The 18,218-nt window shown below is 41.5% G+C and overlaps 2 protein-coding genes and 1 long non-coding RNA gene across 4 annotated transcripts in view; 1 reads left to right on the plus strand and 2 right to left on the minus strand.

The window, feature by feature from the left end:
• Positions 1-1,789: 1,789 nt before the first annotated feature.
• Positions 1,790-4,747, minus strand: LYRM2 (LYR motif containing 2). The gene is made up of 4 exons (XM_049092368.1): positions 4,592-4,747; positions 3,762-3,902; positions 2,765-2,970; positions 1,790-2,711 (listed from the first exon to the last, which is right to left on the minus strand). The coding sequence occupies exons 1-3, from the start codon at positions 4,634-4,636 to the stop codon at positions 2,890-2,892; spliced, it is 267 nt and encodes an 88-aa protein (XP_048948325.1). The 5' UTR covers positions 4,637-4,747; the 3' UTR covers positions 1,790-2,711; positions 2,765-2,889.
• Positions 4,718-10,467, plus strand: LOC125752260 (uncharacterized). Its single transcript, XR_007401300.1, has 2 exons — positions 4,718-4,867; positions 10,277-10,467. It is a non-coding gene; the product is annotated as an uncharacterized LOC125752260 (long non-coding RNA).
• Positions 8,994-18,218, minus strand: part of MDN1 (midasin AAA ATPase 1) — a 166,437-nt gene continuing 157,212 nt past the window's right edge. Inside the window, exons 95-103 of one of the 2 annotated variants that reach the window (XM_025444928.3) lie at positions 17,523-17,612; positions 16,056-16,171; positions 15,274-15,448; positions 13,575-13,648; positions 13,363-13,477; positions 12,207-12,270; positions 11,291-11,433; positions 10,254-10,459; positions 8,994-9,952 (exon numbers count right to left, since the gene is read on the minus strand). In XM_025444928.3, coding sequence (XP_025300713.3) covers positions 10,271-10,459; positions 11,291-11,433; positions 12,207-12,270; positions 13,363-13,477; positions 13,575-13,648; positions 15,274-15,448; positions 16,056-16,171; positions 17,523-17,612 — 966 coding nt within the window. In that variant the 3' untranslated portion in view covers positions 8,994-9,952; positions 10,254-10,270. Of the gene's footprint in view, positions 10,460-11,290; positions 11,434-12,206; positions 12,271-13,362; positions 13,478-13,574; positions 13,649-15,273; positions 15,449-16,055; positions 16,172-17,522; positions 17,613-18,218 lie in introns of both variants that reach the window. The other variant, XM_025444927.3, reaches the window with a different exon arrangement.

The raw sequence follows: 18,218 nt of genomic DNA on the forward strand, positions 1-18,218 counted from the left end.
AAGTGTGGTCTCAGCCTCTTCTGAGTGTCTGCTTGTGTGACTACAATAATACAAATACCAGGAAATATGTTCTGTTTTCCTCAAATATTACAAAGTCCTCTGCAGGCACACCCACAGCAATGCCTGTGCCGTGAGTTTAGGAACTTCCAACCCGATGGCACACTTAAAAGGCAGTAATGATGTAGGAACAGTCAGTATGCTAAATAATAGCCCTAGCTGCTTATCCTCATGCTAGAAAGCTTTTGTATTTTAAAAATTTTAATACAAAGATTTGACTTGTTGTAGTTCAAATATTGAACATCCAAGTATTTTAAACTTGACAAACAAAACTTTTACATTCAGATAAGAGTATAGTTGTGTTTTTTGTGCTTTAAGGGATGGGTAGGGAATGAGGGAGAGAGGGACAGTCTTAAGCAGGCCCCATTCCCAGCACAGAGCCCAACTCCAGGCTTGATCTCACAACCCTGAGATGACATGAGCAGAAATCCAGAGTCAGACACTTAACCAACTGAGCCACCCAGGTGCCCCCACACAGGTAATTTGTTATCCAAGCCAGAACACTGATAAAGACGCTAAATAAAATGTGTTTCACCAGGAGTTCTAACCTGGCCAACATCTTAATGAGCATGGTTCCATGTGGGAGGAGAAATTGTTGTTTAGCCTAAGATTTATTTAGCATTAAAACACTGTCCATTATTACTTAAGATTATAATAATTTTCGCTTCTGGAAGAGGACAATTCAATTTGTAGTGTTTTGCCCAATTTAAAAAACATACAGAACAAATCCCAAGCTAGGTTTTCTTAGAGTCTGGTATTTGCATCTTACAAACTCAAAGTACAAATGCTCCTCACATCTTTGACATATACCACTGCTAGGAAGAACATCATCAAGTCACTTCTACATCTCATAAAAGTATGATTTATAGTGTCAGGATTTTAGATTTACTAGAAATAGCCTATACTTGAGTATGTATATCATGCTACACAAAAGTGTCCTCTGTTCAGACTGTTTACAAATGCTTCTGTTCATCAGGTTGATTAATGTACTCATGTACAAATCTGATAATTAGCTCCTGCATTTTGATATTAGATTACCCTGTTGAAGAATATTCAGAATTATTTTGTCTTGTGGGCTGAGGCTGTGGGAGCGGCAGGTGGATCCTGGCAATGCAGGTCATTGACAAACGCCACCATCTGCTTCTCTCTCTCCTCTGGCACACAGTACAGTACTAGGTAACCATCTATCATTCTGCAACATTTTTCCTACACTTTTCAGATGCTGGTCAGATTCTTGGATTAAATTTTTAGATCTATTCTGTAAAAGAACAGAGGATGTCTATTTGCAGGATTGACAATCCAGCCTCTTTCATAAGTTTTCACTTTCACTAACTTAACTAGTATACATTTGGTCTCAGAGTGTCTTCAGGTCCACTTCTTGTCTTCAGTGTATTCTTCAAACTTTTTCTTCCTGTCACTGGAGGAGAACCTAATGCACCAAGGATCTTCCTTGATGGTTTCATGTCTTTCTATATGGATGCTAAGGTAATTGCATTAGTTTCATCCAGATATTGCCTTTTCTTTTTGGTAAGTGCTTCAATGTGTTCATTAAGCCTCTGTCTCTCCTCTTTCCAACAAAGATCTATATTCCCAGTGATCCTTTCAGAAAGTCCTTGAGCTACTGCATCATTACAAATCTGAAGAACCTACCTCACCAGCCCTCAGTAATGCAGGGTTTTTTCTAGAAAGGCCTAAGGTATCTCCTGAGGTCAGTATACCTCCATACATCTCATACTGTTTCTTAAAACAGCTTTATTGACTTACACAGTATATCAATTATATATCAGAAAAAAAAAAAAACCTTTATTGAAGTATAATTCACATATCACACATGCAAAATGTAGGCTTTAAAGGACTTTAGTAGATTCAGAGTTGTGTAACCAACGCCCAAATCTAACTTTAGAATGTTTTCATCACGCAGAAAATAAACCCCATGTCCAGTAGCAATCCCTCTCCTGCTGTCCACAGTCCTGGGCAACCACCTCTTCCTACTTTAGGTATTTCATGTAAATGGAATCACATGTGATCTTTTGTGACTGGTCTTGGGGTTCACCCATGTGTAGCAGGCATGCATCAGTACTTCGTTTCTTTTTATTGCTAAATATTCTAGACATTTTATTTAACCATTTGTCAGTTGATGGGCATTTGGATTGCTTCTACTTTTTTGGTTATAAATAATGCTGCTATGAATATTCCTGTAAAAGTTTTTTATAGAAAGATCTTCAATTCTGTTGGTTATAGGCCTAGGAAGAAACTGCTGAACTGTATGGTAACTTAATCTTTTAAGTAATTGACAGTCTGTTTTCTGAGTGGCTGTGCCATTTCATAAGCCCACAGCCATGTATGTGTAGGGCTCCAATTTCCCTGCATCTTTACTAACATTTGTTATTAGCTGTTTTTAATCACAGTTATTCTAGTGGATGTGGTACTGTTTCAATATGGCTTTATTTTTTTTATTATTATTTTTTCAATGTGGTTTTAATTTGCATTTCCCAGACGGGTAATGATATTGAGCATCTTATGTGCTGACCACTTACACTGGTTTTTGCTGCTTGAACTGATGACACATCCAAAAAATTTTCAAAATGCAGGATTATGTTTTTCAGTGTTAAGGCAATTGTTCTGATATGCTTTTGTTTGCTCTGACATGCCAGGCTCCATGTTCTTTTTTGTTTGTTTGTTTGTTTTTTTGTTTTTTTTTTTTCAGGCTCCATGTTCTGATATTTTCCCAAGTACTGTACAGTTGGACTTGGTTTTAGGTTGCCCATCGTTGAGTGTCTCATCAGCTCAACAATACATATGGACTGAAAATCTTTCACAATGATGCTGTAGTTAAGATTTTGCCAAAGCAAGTGTTTTTTCTAACTCCTTAAGTTGCATGTTGCCTTGAGTAATCATCATCCGGATTGTATCCTGTAGAAGAAAAGTGAAATTTGGTCACTGTTTGACTAACAAATGAAAGAGTAGAGCTGTACCTTGTTTAACCAACACTGTGAATTGGAACTACTGTGAATTAGGCATGTTCTCATATACCCGTCATCATACTTCCCAAACCATCATGCTGTCTTATTATTTCTTCTTGTATGTCTGGTTTAACAGAGGAGTCAGGTAATGCTACTATAGAGCAAAGACTGTAAAATTTTATTATTTTTTATTATTTTTATAATTTTTAAAAAGATTTTATTTATTTATTCACGAGAGACACAGAGAGAAAGAGAGGCAGAGACACAGGCAGAGGGAGAAGCAGGCTCCATGCAGGGAGCTCGACATGGGACTCGATCCCTGGTCTCTAGGATCACACCTCAGGCTGCAGGCGCTAAGCCGCTGCGCCACCGGGGCCACCCTGTAAAATTTTAAATATCAATTGAGTTGGACGTTGGTAACATTAAAAGCAATGGTCAGGATCTGTATCTCCGTGACCCTTATATTCCAAGACGTCTATTAAACTTTTTAAAAAATAATTCAACTGGGGGCAGCCTGGGTGGCTCAGCGGTTTAGCGCCGCCTTCAGCCCAGGCGTGATCCTGGAGACCCTGGATGGAGTCCCACATCGGGCTCCCTGCACGGAGCCTGCTTCTCCCTCTGCCTGTGTCTCTGCCTCTCTCTCTCATAAATAAATAAAATCTTAAAAGATAAATAAAATAAAATATAATTCAACTAATACAAAATAGTCAGGGCTTATCCTCACCGTGATCGTGTTCTCACCTCTTCGGTAGCACTTTTGTTTCTTTTGAATTCTTCTCTTGCCCAGTCCTTCAGGTATTTGCGATCGGAATCATCTGGAACTTGTCGAATGGCTTGCAAAATCCTTCTGTAGAGGAGGAGAACTTGTTGCCTTCTCAAGAACTGTGGAGGGAGGAGAAATGTCGATTACAACTGCAAAATCTACAGCCCCAGAGAGCTTTACTTTTTTTTTTTTTTTAAGATTTTATTTATTTATTCATCAGAGATACAGAGAGAGAGGCAGAGACACAGGCAGAGAGAGAAGCAGGCTCCACGCAGGGAGCCCGACGCGGGACCCGATCCCGTGACTCCAGGATCGCGCCCTGGGCCGAGGGCAGGCGCTAAACCGCGGCGCCACCCAGGGGCCCCCCGAGGGCTCTACTTTAGGACACCAAACTACATAGATTGACTTCTCTTTCGTCCCCAATTTTTTTTTTTTTTAATTTTTTATGATAGTCACAGAGAGAGAGAGGCAGAGACACAGGCAGAGGGAGAAGCAGGCTCCATGCACCAGGAGTCGTCCCCAATTTTTAAAAAGGGCGAAGGTGAACTTAAAAGAGCAAAAGGTTGATTTGGGCTGTTTGCTTATTCCCTTTGTCCAGCCTAAGGGCCCTCAACAGCAAGAGAGGGCCGCCGCGCAGAAAGCCGGGTCTCGGTTCCCACAGCCTTGGCTTCACAACAGCAGGTCCCCGACCAGCGCAGGTGCCGCGTCCGTCGGCGACACGGCCTCCACCCCGCTCGGCCCGACAGGCGGACGGCGTCGCCGCGGCCGAGCTCCCAGAGCCCACAGGGCGCGGCCGAGAACCGGCTACCTGCTTCAGCGTCAGCGTCGCCGGGGGCAGGCGGGAAGCAGCCATGTCCTGCCGAGAGCGCGGGCGCGCTCACCCCCGCCGGCCCCGCCGCGGGCTCCAGTGCGCAGGAGCGGAAGCGGGGGCGTGGCCAAGGGGCGGGGCGAGCTCGGTTTCCTGGGAGACGGCCGGTGGCTTCCCCTCGGCCCCCCCCACCGCAGTGTCAGAAATGGGGCGGTTGGAACCAATGATGAGCTCTAGAGCCTCGGGCAATTTGACTCGGACTAAATTTCCTTATGGGTGAGAGGAGGCAGCAATTCTTGCGTCACAAACAGTGGTGATAATAGGAGTGGTAAGGCGACTGGCACGGTTCCCGGCACCGTTGGATTAGTTGGAGAGGGGTAAAATTAGCGTATTCCTGTTGAGGCTTTTATTTTTTTATTTTTATTTCTTTTTAAAGATTTTATTTATCTACTCATGAAAGATACAGAGATAGAGAGAGGCAGAGACACAGGCAGAGAGAGAAGCAGGCTCCATGCAGGGAGCCTGTAGAAAAGCTGATTTGGTGTATTTCCCCACCTCAAAACTGTCAAAAATTAAAAGCTAGAGATTTTGTTTTATTTACTCATGAGAGCTACAGAGAGAGAGAGAGAGAGAGAGAGAGAGAGAGACAGAGGCAGGCTCCACGCGGGGAGCTCGATCCCCGATCTCCAGGATCACGCCCTGGGCTGCAGGCGGCGCTAAACCACTGAGCCACCGGGGCTGCCCCAAACTTAGTATGTTTTTGAGGTTTATCCATGTCATAGTATAGATCAGAATTTCATTATTTTTTAGGGCTGAATAATAATCTGTACAGATATAGCACATACTGTTGATTCATTCACCTATTGATGAACACTCGGTTTGTTTCCACTTTTGGACTATTGTGAATACTGCAATGAAAATTGTCCAACTAAAAGAAAAAAATACACTCCAGGATTACTCCAGAATAAGTGTATCACAGGATCATGCCCTGGGAAGAAGGCAGGCGCTAAACCACTGAGCCACCCAGGGATCCCCTGTTGAGGCTTTTAGATGGGTAGAGTTAGAAATAATAAAAGTGTAAATGTTGGCTTTTAGAGTGTTCTGTTCATTTTGTTTTTTTTCCCGTTTTTATCCTGATCTTTTCTGTTTGCAAGCATTTTCCCCATGGTGGCAGTCTTACTGGTTGCCATTACTTACTTACATTAATCTTATACGTAAAGGTTATTTTACCAGCAAAAGTGGATTTGGGAAGAGAGAATTGCAGTTGGGGACACACAAGCTATGGCAAAACTACAGGCGAGTCCAGTAAAGGGGAGGAACTTACTTTATGGAGAAGGAAATTGAGAGTTCTTTTGCAAAATTCATTGGGGGGGGGATCAAGATTCTTCCTGGAGTTGCTGGGGTAGTTGATTTCTTGAACATTGTGCTTCTCACATCTTTTCCCCCTTAGGGCCTGTAATTGATTATTCTTTCCTGTTGACCTTCTTTTGGGAGCTATAATTGGGCATCTGCTAGTGTCTGTAACTGACAATTCTTCCTGGAAGGGACATTGGTCCCTCTTAGCCTCCTAACTACTTTAGTGAAGTCTCCCCTGTAGTAATTTTCACATTATTAGCTCCCAGGTTTTAAATGGCTGCTCCATTAGAGTTTTAACAGTTTTGTATCACTAATAATGAGGAACTGAATGTTCCCACAACTTAAGCTTTTCCTCCTTTTTTTTTTTTTAATTTTTATTTATTTGTGATAGTCACACATTGAGAGAGAGAGAGAGAGAGGTGGAGACATAGGCAGAGAGAGAAGCAGGCTCCATGCACCGGGAGCCCAATGTGGGATTCGATCCCGGGTCTCCAGGATCGCGCCCTGGGCCAAAGGCAGGTGCTAAACCGCTGCGCCACCCAGGGATCCCTCCTCCTAACTTTTTTATCCTCCCCACAAAACACACATGCCCTAATGTAAGTAGCATTAGTGAATCTTTGCTATACGTTGTCAAATACAATTGGTCTAATTTAAAACAGCCAAAAATGAACATGTTCATTTGGTTACCTATTTACTATTTATTTGTCTCACTTGTTGGAAACTTTTGGCGCTCCCTTTTCCTAATTGTATTCTTTTGGCAACTTAATCTCTCCTGGCATCTTTCCTCATCTGGAAGGAAGCTGAAATAACATCTACCTCAGAGTTGCATTATATATGTAATGCACTGAAAACAGGACCTGCCACCTATATTCCAATGCCTACGTTTCTTGACCACTACCAGGTATTGAATGGGTGATGTTAACTGGGACTGCCTCTTAAAGTTTCTTCTAATTGGAAATAGCAATTCATTCTTTTCTTACAAAAATTAGTGACATAGGGCAGCCCCGGGGGCGCAGCAGTTTAGCGCAGCCTGCAGCCCAGGGCATGATGCTGGAGTCCCTGGAGTCCCTGGATGGAGTCCCACGTCTGGCTCTCTGTATGGTGCTTGCTTCTCCCTCTGCCTGTGTCTCTGCCTTTCTCTCTGTCTCTATGAATAAATAATCTTAAAAAAAAAAAACATGAGTAATCTTTATTAAAATAAAAACAACAAAAATTAGTGACATAAAAGTGGCAAGGGGTATTTTATGAATTGGCATGACTGGTCCCATTTATGGAGATGAAGGCTTTTATTCTAATTTTGTATGGCCTGTTTGGCTGTTCTTTTTGTTTATATAGCCTTAAGAAGTCTCTGTATACTCATGTGTTTTTCTTTTGAGGCTTTTCAATTTCATCCCCCCACCTTTAGAAATTTGCAATTAGACCTTATTGTGTCTTAAAATATTTACTACATCTATTTATGGCATATGAATGCCAAGCCTTTTTCCAGTTGCTAAACTAATTTTGACACCATTTATTAAATCACTCTTCTTGGGCTTTATGATACCATATGGTAATTTTTTTTAGGGTCTGAACAAATTGTTCAGGATTACTTCATAGAGGACTAATACATTTTATTATTCCTCAGGACTAATACCCTGTAGTTTCTTTTTTTTTTTTTTTTTACCCTGTAGTTTCTTGCAAGAATTTTTTGTATCTTTTCCCTGCAAATCATTATAAAATCTTTTATAGTGCTGAATCTATAAATTAATGTGAGAAGACATTTTTATACTAGTTCTTCCCATCCAGAAACATTCACTCATGCTAGACACTGGGATACTGTCATGGGTCAGACTCACTTTGGGCAGGAAACATAACACAGGGGAGCATCTAAGTCCAATATTATAGATGGCAGGGTTCATACTTGAGGGCTTATCTGAACTAGGCAGCTGGTTCAAGAAAGGCCCATTAGGTAAGAAAATTCCAAACTGGTAGATTCCAGGACCTCTGGTTTGCTGTGACCAGACCAGCTACTGTTGGGGAGATTCTGGGAGAGAAGAGACAGGAGAGGTCACCCTAAGAAGGGTGAATAATGCCGGCTTCACAATAGGGACCTCTAAAGGAATTTTAGAAAGATCTCTTGGCTGTTATGAGAAAAGGAAGCAGGCAAAGTGACTTGTCTAGGTTATCACCAAAGTAGGCCAGAGTACAGATTAAAAGTGCTCCAACTATAGTGTAAGCAGAGCAGAAGGGCATATGGGATAAAATAGATGTCAACGTTAGACTGAACAAGATTGGGGTGTGAAGACAAAGTAAGGCAGCTATAACTTCTGAGCTCCAAAGGAGACAAGCATACCCTCAGAACTCCCTCTGTGACTCGACATCACCATTCCTTGGAGGTCTCCTGGAACTGCTTCCATGCTTTCCAACCCTTTTCCCATCACAGCACAAGCTGACAATGGGACTCTTAGATACCAGCTGGGAAGCTCCAGCTTATATGGTACAATTTCAAAGATATATATGATAGACCACATTATGGTCAGAATGTTGGTGTCTTTCCCTACCAGACCCATCATAGAGGGCAATGGCCAATGAAACGAACAAACATGTCATTTCGAACAAAATCTTTAGAAGCTCTTGTGTTTTTCAACTTGTCCTTTCCTCTGCCGCGGAGCCAGCATGTGGCAGCTCACCCATCGTGGATGTGAAACACAAATGAGAGAGAAACCATTATTGCAGTGAGTCACTGAAGTTGTGCAGGTTATGGTGACACCATATTAGCCAGTGATAGCTGACTGATGGAGCAGACAAAATCATTCTTCTGGCACACCTTTTATACAGTTGTCATAGTCCATTAAGAATAGTCAATTATAGGGATCCCTGGGTGGCGCAGCGGTTTGGCGCCTGCCTTTGGCCCAGGGCGCGATCCCGGAGACCCGGGATCGAATCCCACGTCGGGCTCCCTGCATGGAGCCTGCTTCTCCCTCTGCCTATGTCTCTGCCTCTCTCTCAATCTCTCTGTGACTATCATAAATAAATAAAAATTAAAAAAAAAAAAAAGAATAGTCAATTATATCAACAGTGGTATATATTTAATAATTTTCAGAATATAAGCTGCATAGCTTTTTAGAATAAAAAGTGATATAACCTCAGGTACATGCTTTAGGACACTTGGTTAAACAACAAGCAATCTGTGTCTTTGATGACCACCTCAAAAATGTGGCAAACTTCACAGTGTAACTTGAAAACAGATGTGGAGATAGACAATTATACATCATGGCATATTGTCTACAAAAGAACATTCTGACAACTTAAATAGAACACAGCACACAATTTCAAGTATTCAAGCAGTGTTTTTTCTGGCCAAGTAAAAACTGTCTAAAAACCGCTGATGTATTTTGACTTGGGGGGGGGGGGGGGGCGGGGTGGAATGTAGCTGCTTATTTTTCCTAAAGACAGCATTTTTTTTTTTCCAGAATGGGACTGGCTCAGTCCAGCTTAAAAGCATTGGAGGAACAGCTCTTCCTCTTGTTAAGAAAAAAAAAAAAAAAAAAAAAAGAAAACCTTAAGAAATAAATACAACAACAGGGGTGGGCTGTGGCACTAGGAGGATGAAATAATCAAAGGGAAAATCAGCTTCCCATCATTGCATAGTCTCCTGAAGCAGCAAATGTGAAAGACAACATGGAAAAGCTACTTCATTTTCCCATCACCCAAGGGTCAGGGTCATTCTGACCACCTGGGCCCCATGACTGGTTGCTTTCTGAGAACCCCTATAATGCAACCTACCTACCCCCTCCAAAAGAAGGTATTTCCCGTCACATGAAGCACAATGAGAAAAGATACACACTCAGGACTCCACAAAGCTGCAGTTGTCTCAGCCTCTTGATAGTACTTGGATACACATTATGGGCTTGGCAAGGTGGAGCCTTAGAGCAGAGTCAGAAGGGGAGCTGCCTTTAGTCCTTTGTCCAAAGGACTGGGACAATCCTAATTCTAGCAGCTGCTATCGGTAGGTGTCCAGGGCTCCTGCAAGAGGAAAGAAGTAGCTGGTCCCAGGTCTCCTCTTAGGCCAGGGCTTCCGACATCAGACACTTGCTGCTGCTATTCCTTCACTGACCCAGATTTCTTACAACTGTAACCCAGGCAAAGCAGGGAGCCCCAGGCTTGCTCTAGCTCTGAAAGCACATTATAAAATAAAATGTACATTGTAATAAAAACTTTCTGTAGCTAATAAGTGAATTTTTATCAATCAGATCAAAAGCACTTGTCCAAAAGAGGGAGCACCTAGCCAGAGACGCCACAGTCTGACCGTGGTTTAAAGTCTCACTTTAGATTGTTCCTTCTCTACAGGTGATCGGAGGCTGCCACCAACTCAAACCACTGCCTCAGAGCATCGCTGAGTGTCTCAGGGAGGGCATTCACATCGCGAAGAATGATGTAGAATGGGAATGGGAACTCTTCCATGTATGATCGGATTTCGGGCATCTCTCCAGGTCCTTTAAATATTGGCACTTTAATATCCAAGATAGAATCCTGTCAACAGAAAACATTTTGATATAAAAGAAAAACCAAACCAGTATCCTTGGCTAGCTTTTCTCTGATCTCTTTTGCTAACAGTTTTTACGTCTCCTATAATCTAACTCCTCCATATAAAATTAGCTTTTATTACTAAGGAACAATTTTCAGAACTCTTACTGAGGCGGCAGATCTCTTTCTGAGCACTCTTTGAGGGAATATGGGCATTAAAAGGGAGAAAAGGGCAGACAAGAAAACCCAAATTTCCTATAAGGAAATTATCCCATTTTCTACATGGAGTAATTCACAAGTCTTCCAACTTGTTATCCAGGCCTTAATGTGACTTGTAGAGACAATGCTTCCCCTGGAACAGAACTGCCCTGTGGGTATCTTTCACTTAGCAACTGCTGCACCTTGCTCTGAGAAGGGCACTGCTGGGATAGAAGTAATTGGAATGGGCTGGGGCTGATCTACAGTTTCAAGTGGATAAGGCCCATTATCAAGGCTGCAGTACCTACAAGGAGACAGTGCAGAGGGAAAGGATGACTCACGAGGGTAGGAGTTGGCACAGAAAGGGTAATCTCTGGAATCTGAATTCTGGCTTTCCTACTCATTACCTATAATAATCTGTGTTTATGTCTTTCACTGCAAAGTGGGAATAATGATCCCTACCTCACTGGGTTATTCACCAAAAAAAAGTGCCTAGAAGAGTGACCCAACTTTTCTGTTATGTACATTATGAACATTAGGGGTGATGATGGTGTGACTTAGGCCATATTTCATCAGATAGGACAGGCTGAAGGGAATCCCCACTTTAACCCCAGAAAAGCAACTTTTTGTAATACTTACCCGTGAACTGGGATTGTCCAATACAACAAAAATGACAAAGATGTTAGCATTCCGGGCGGCCTGGACGGCTGCCAGTACTCTGTCTTTACCCTCGAGGAAAAGGCCACGTCCATCAGAGACCACCAGGAGGAGTTGTGCGGTTTCTAAAGTAGAACATATAGTAGGAGAGGAAGCAGGGAACAAAACAAAAATCCCACTTTTAACAACTCAAATCTACTTGAAGACAAATTAGTGTAGCCTTTCTCTATACTATTAACCAAAGAGATGTCCAAAACCGATGAATTCTGGACATAAACAAAAGGGACCTAAGTCTATTACTTCAGACCCTCCAGTGGGACACAAGGCTGCACAAAGACATATGAAGCTTCTGTCAATAAAACAATTTCTCAAAAAAAAAAAAAAAAAAAAATTTCTCTGTCACATTAGATTAATTTCATTATAGCAATAACAAAACATATTTATGGCTATAAAGTATAAACATGGCAGTACTGAGGGGTGCCTGGGTTGCTTAGTTGATTAAGCATCCTACTCTTGGGCAGCCCCGGTGGCCCAGCGGTTTAGTACCGCCTTCAGCCTGGGGTGTGATCCTGGAGACCCAGGATCAAGTCCCAAGTCAGGCTCCCTGCATGGAGCCTGCTTCTCCCTCTGCCTGTGTCTCTGCCTCTCTCTCTCTGTCTGATATGAATAAATGAATAAAATCTTAAAAAAAAAAAAAAAAAAAAGCATCCTACTCTTGATTTCAGCTCAGATTATGATCTCAGGGTCGTGAGATAAAGCCCCATTTTGGGCTCCACACTGGCATGGAGCCTGCTTAAGATTCCGTCTGGTCATGAGTATAGTGGGATGAAGCAAGCAGCTTGTGAATGTACGTAACAGAAAAGTATTTTGTTAATAAAAATTAAAAACTGCAGCTCACCTGGACTGGTGTTCTGTGAGGGCTGCTGAGCAGCTGCAAACATGCTGGCTACAGACTCCAGAAACTAAACCAGAACCAGAGACAGGCCGTTAGAAAACTACTGAAATTCTCTTCTTTGTTGCAGAGACTGAAATTACTCCTAACTCTTAAGTGATAATCAAATAACCTTCTCAGATATATAGGCAATCACAGTGCCCCTTCAAGCCACCTGTACTGGGGACCGATGACTCGCACTGCTGGCATCTATCCTTGGGTAGTGGCATTCTCCAGCACAGACCTGCATCTCTAGCATACACGCTATTAGTGTTCTCTAACACACCCTAGAGGAAAAAAAAACACTTCCCCTGGGGGATAAACATAAGACATCAAAAATGCCCCCAAATGAACAAAACAGTTGTCTTCTTTCGGAAGAAAATAATTGAGTAGAAAAAGGCAAGAAAACATACAATCTCTAGTGCAACATAATAAAAATAGGTTAAATCAAGGCAGATATGAAGAGGACAGAATTATCATCCTATGCTGTTTTGAACTTATGTCATCGTGAGCAAGTCATTGGTTTATTTTACATTATTTCTTCTCTAAACTAAATGGGGGAGAAAAATTGGCTGAATTAAGAGTACAGGAAGATGGTTTATTTTTGCAAAAGTCCCTAATCTCTCAAAAAACAGGGAGCAAGAGAATTAGTGACACAAAGTCAAGCAATCTTTGGGGAACTGAGAAAAAGAAGTCATGCCCTATTTGCTAATGGGTGCAAAGAAGTTTTTATTCCCATGGTAAATAGGCTGAAGTCTAGAACTATTCCGCACTGGAAATTTTACCTGTCCTAAAACCGTACTGGGGAGGAGAGAATGCTAAAAATTATGTCTCTGGGGCCCCTGGGTGGCTGAGTCAGTTGAGGTTCTGCCTTAGCCTCAAGTCATAATCCCACGGTTCTGAGATCAAATTCCAGGTAGGGCTTCCTGCTTAGCTTCTCTCTCTCTCTCTCTCTCTCTCTCTCTCTCTATCTGGCCCTTCCCTCACTCATGCTCGCTCAATCAAATAAATGAATAAGACCTTAAAAAAAAAAACCCTTTTCTAATTAAAAAAATAAAAATTATGTCTTCCCACACCTGCTTAAGAATGACTGTGCAGAGGATCTTTGATGTTGTCAGCATACCTGAGCAATCTTGGTTTTCTTCTGTTGGAATTTGCAAAGTCGCAGAATCTGGGACCCCGAGGAGTCACTGAACTGTTCATGGAATGGATGTAACAGCTTTACGGACTCTCCAAAACTAGAGAGAGTAAAATGAAATACAGTGGGAGTTATTTTTTGTGTGATCAATGTAACAATAGTTTGATTTTCCTACTGGAATTAAAAGGCACCCTTACCTGCACACAGCAATCTGACCCACTTCCAGGAGTGTAAGAGCATTTCCAATCACAGCCAAAGATTCAAATGCCAGCTATGAAATAGAAAGTTAAGGGTTGAAGCAATCAGAATATCCTCTAGATCAATGCCTCTCACCTTTTATTATACCAAGAGTCCCAAGGAAAATGGTATTTTTGCATGGCCCACAGGGAATATCACCATGGCTATTCACAATCAAGCCAGAGGCCATAGTGACTCAGACCCTGTCAAGTATCACAAATCCTGAAACCCAGAATCTATTACACTAGTAGCAAAGGTCTTCTCTAGACATCATCTAATAAAAGTGATCCTAAGAGATTTGGTCCATAAAATTTTTAGAATTTTTCCCTTTGGAGGGTGGGGTTAGAGAGTAGGGCAGGAAGACTACATAAAAAGTAATCTCTTACGGCTACAAGATTCTAAAAACCAATTTATTTTAACCCATATGTAAATGATATCATAATTTTAGAATTTAAATCTCACTAAAAAGGTGATACTTATAGCAGCTAACATCTACTGAACACATATCAAGTGCTAGGCATTAAACTGAGTACATACTTCATTTTAATTTTCACAACTCTGCATATAATAGATACTATTTCAATTCTCATTTTTCAGAAGATGAAACTGACAGCAAATAAATCACCCAACATCATTAGGAAAAAGTGAGGAGCCTGGATTTGAACCTTTTTCAAGAGAACATATGTAGAGATTTAGGTTGTTCATTGATTCATTCTAGGTAATAGCATCAATGCAAAAACCATCAGTCTTCAGTGTCCATAATGGTGATATCCTAATTCAGGCCCTTAAGCCATATGTATATATACTAGGGGCACCTGGGTGGCTCAGATTGTTAAGTGTCTGCCTTTGGCTCAGGTTATGATCTCTATGTCCTGGGATGGAGCCCTGCATCGGGTTCCCTGCTCAGTAGAGAAGTCTGCTTCTCTCCCTCCACTGCCCCTCCCTCCCACTTGTGCTTGTGCTTGCTTTTCTAATGAATCTTTTTTTTTTTTCCTAATGAATCTTAAAAAACAAAAAACCCTTGTGACTAAGAGAGCACTAACTCCAGATAATTTCAGACTTAGAGAAATATACTGAACACTTAAAAAAAAAAAATCAATGATAGATATGTTGTTGTACAAGGTCATAAAAGATAGTTTAACAGTACGTCGCATTTTGTGGAAAATAAACATTGTCATAGTTACTCTTCTGTGGCTAGACAGGAGCATAGCAAGGTTAAAAAGAACAAGTGGGGTCCCTAGGTGGCTTGGTGGTTTAGCGCCTGCCTTCGGCCCAGGGCGTGATCCTGGAGACCTGGGATCAAGTCCCGCATCAGGCTCCCTGCATGAAGCCTGCTTCCCCCTCTGCCTGTGTCTCTGCCTGCCCCCCCATCCCGTGTGTGTGTCTCTCATGAATGAATGAATGAATGAATGAATGAATAAATAAACAAACTTAAAAGGTCTCCAACAGTAAGGGACCAAATTATTTTGAGACATCCTAAATCTGCCTTTTTAACTTCTTTTAAAAATTTGAGGTCTTCTCAAACATGATATCACATTCTAAGAACAGTAATTGGTATTTCAAAGTGCTTTTTGCCAGAACAATATTTTAATCTTCTAGGTGGCCATGAAGCATGGCTTGGGGTCAATTTCTCATTAAACTAGCACTGTGCTTCCTTACCTGTTTGGTATGGTTGTCCACCATGCTAGAAGAGTCATCGATAGCCAAACAAATCTGATACTGGCGTTTACTGGGCTTGGTCCTTCGAAGCCAAATCTTGTCTTTCCGAAATTGACTAGCAATGTATGGAATGACCTTCCTCATGTTTAGCCGCTTCCCGGTTCGATAGTCTCCTCTATTAAATTTACCCAAATGAGGCAAAGATTAGTTAACAACTGCTCATCCTCTGATAACTTTTTTTAAAGAATAAAATTACATTGTAATACTTCATAAACAAGAATACCAAATAACCAGTAACCTGGCACACTCAAGTGTCACTGTCAATTGAGAATTGAGGGCAGTCAGAAAAACTGGATATGTATTTGGCAATAATAATTAGGTCCTTCCAGGTAAGCTAAGACACATTTTAAAAATTAGAAAAATATGTTTGTGCTGATTAAATCTTGGATTCTTTTCTGTTCTGAAATTGTCAGTTTGGATAAATCTTTGAAAAGATCTAAGTGAGTAACACATGCAGCAAGCCTACACACCCATCATCTAAAGGCTCAGCCAATTTTCCCATCAGATGTTAATAAATCAAAGGAACTGTAGTCATACCAAACTTAAAAGACACCTTTTAGAGGTAACATGAAAAAAGGTATAGAATAACATACTGGTGCCTATGCAGCACAAATGGACACCACAAGCCAGTACTGTAAGTGGTTAAGGGCCGAGCTCAATAGAAAGGGTGACAATGCCATCTTTTCAGGGCACTATGAGTGAGTCTAATGGAGAAGACTTACTTCAGCTTGGCTGCCTGGGTAGGCTCTAATATGAGGCGAAGCTGTTCACACAACTGCTGTGAAAGAGGCGCAGTTAAGGCCAGGTAACTCTGCCACATCTCAGCTGCAGCCTTTTCCTGTGACAATAACATGGAAGTTACCCGTAGAACGTCAGAGCCAGCCAAAGTCATTACAGCAAGAGGACACTTGAAGCAGAGCAGTACAAAATGACCTGCATGAACCTGGTCCACAGAAGCTAACTCAAAAGCTTCTCTTAGCAAGCTGCCATCTAGTTCATATCCTTAAAAATGTCTCCTCTTCTACCAAACCCACAACCCTCGGTTCCAAATGAGAAAGGATGAAAATGGCAGAAAATATTGGAATTCATGCCCAAATCAACACTTTATTCTCACTACTTATGAAGCCTATAACCTGTACGCTTCATGTGGCTAGGGAGCTGTGGATGGATATTATGGTGCTATGAGATCCAGCCACATAATCATGGGCTCTCGGAGTCATGTTTCAAAAGCAAAAGCAATGAGTGCAAATCTCTCAACAGTGTGCTTATTGCCTAGACACAAAGCTCCAACTATGGCAGAGCCCTCCTACAGGTCTGTAGTGGGAATGAGGATAGTGGCCGCAAAATATAAACATGTACACATACAGTAAATTTAGGATGCCAAGTCATTAAAAATGAAGCTTCTGACTTAATGCTGACACATTATGTCAGCCAGCAACATTCCAGGTGGCCTATTCTGATAATGACACATTTTGCCTCATTTTTCAACCAATGTCTTATCTGTTTTATCTATTATATACAGTAAGTAGTGGAAATGAAAGGAAATAAACAGGGACGTCTGGATGGCTCAGCAGCTGAGCATATGCCTGAGCCAAAGCTCAGGTCCTGATCCTGGGATCCAGGATCGAGTCCCACCATCAGGCTCCTTGTGGGGAGCTTGCTTCTCCCTCTGCCTATGTCTATGCCTCTCTCTCTTTCTGTGTTTCTCATGAATAAATAAATAAAATATTTTTAAAAAGACTTTTTTAGGGACAGCCTGGGTGGCTCAGCAGTTTAGCGCTGCCTTTAGCCCAGGGCGTGATCCTGGAGACCCAGGATTGAGTCTCACCCACGTCAGGCTCTCTGCAGGGAGCCGGTTTCTCCCTCCGCCTGTGTCTCTGCCTCTCTCTCTCTCTCTCTGTCTCTCATGAAGAAATAAATAGTCTTTAAAAAAATAAAAAAATAAAAAGACTTTTCAGTTTAAAAAAAAAAGGAAATAAATACATCAGCTTCTCTGTTTTAATTAAGCTACATATCTAGTGGCAAAGTAGGCAGAAAGCAATGGATAGGCTTAAGCTTCAGACTAATTATAGCCTCCATATATACTCACTCTTGTACAAGGGTGATGGGTGCTAAGAACCTGTTAAGCTTGCTGTATCTATTTAAAAAAAAAAAAATCAAGGTATCTTATGAAAAGACCAGTGACTTACTTCTTCTGGGTTTCCAGACTCATGTGGCTGCCACATTTCCAGCTGTCTCTCCAGTTCCTGTCTTAGCTCGCTGATATCTTTTAAAAAGGGCTAAGAAGAAAAAGCCACAGGTAAGAGGCAGTCTAGGGTGAAATCACCAACTCATTATCACTGGCTGCCTTCTTCCCAGCAGTATGAACTCCAAATACATAACAAGAGAAACAAAACTTAAGCAAATTTAATGGCACAATAAGAAGATGCCAGACAGCTAGTCTTCTGCTTCCCATTTTGTAAGGACAAGATAAAGGAAATCTTACCATTTACAAGAAATATATCCAGCAAAATAAAAACCAAAGGTATTAATATCAGAATGTTCTTTGATTAATCGAGACTGCTATTAAATCAAATGATTAGGGAAAACAACTCCGTTAAATCTGTTTTCCCTAAGGATTCTTGCTACTTCACCAGCAAAAGCTATAAATTGTCCCTACAGGATTCTCACACAAGGATGCTGGACATGAGAAGAGTAGATCTGAGAACCTGAAGCTGGAGGACCAGACCCACCAGCACAGCCAGGTCAGGACAGATAATCCATCAGGACCCTGGGATTGACTGCTGGAAGAGTGTTATCTATTTAGAGAGAACTGTCACAAAGAGTTCTAAAAACTCTGATATACTCCCAACAATGAGATATTCCATGAAGTTCTAAACACAAAC

This window comes from Canis lupus, chromosome 12 (assembly GCF_003254725.2).
Source record: "Canis lupus dingo isolate Sandy chromosome 12, ASM325472v2, whole genome shotgun sequence".
NCBI classification, from domain to species: Eukaryota; Metazoa; Chordata; class Mammalia; order Carnivora; family Canidae; genus Canis; species Canis lupus.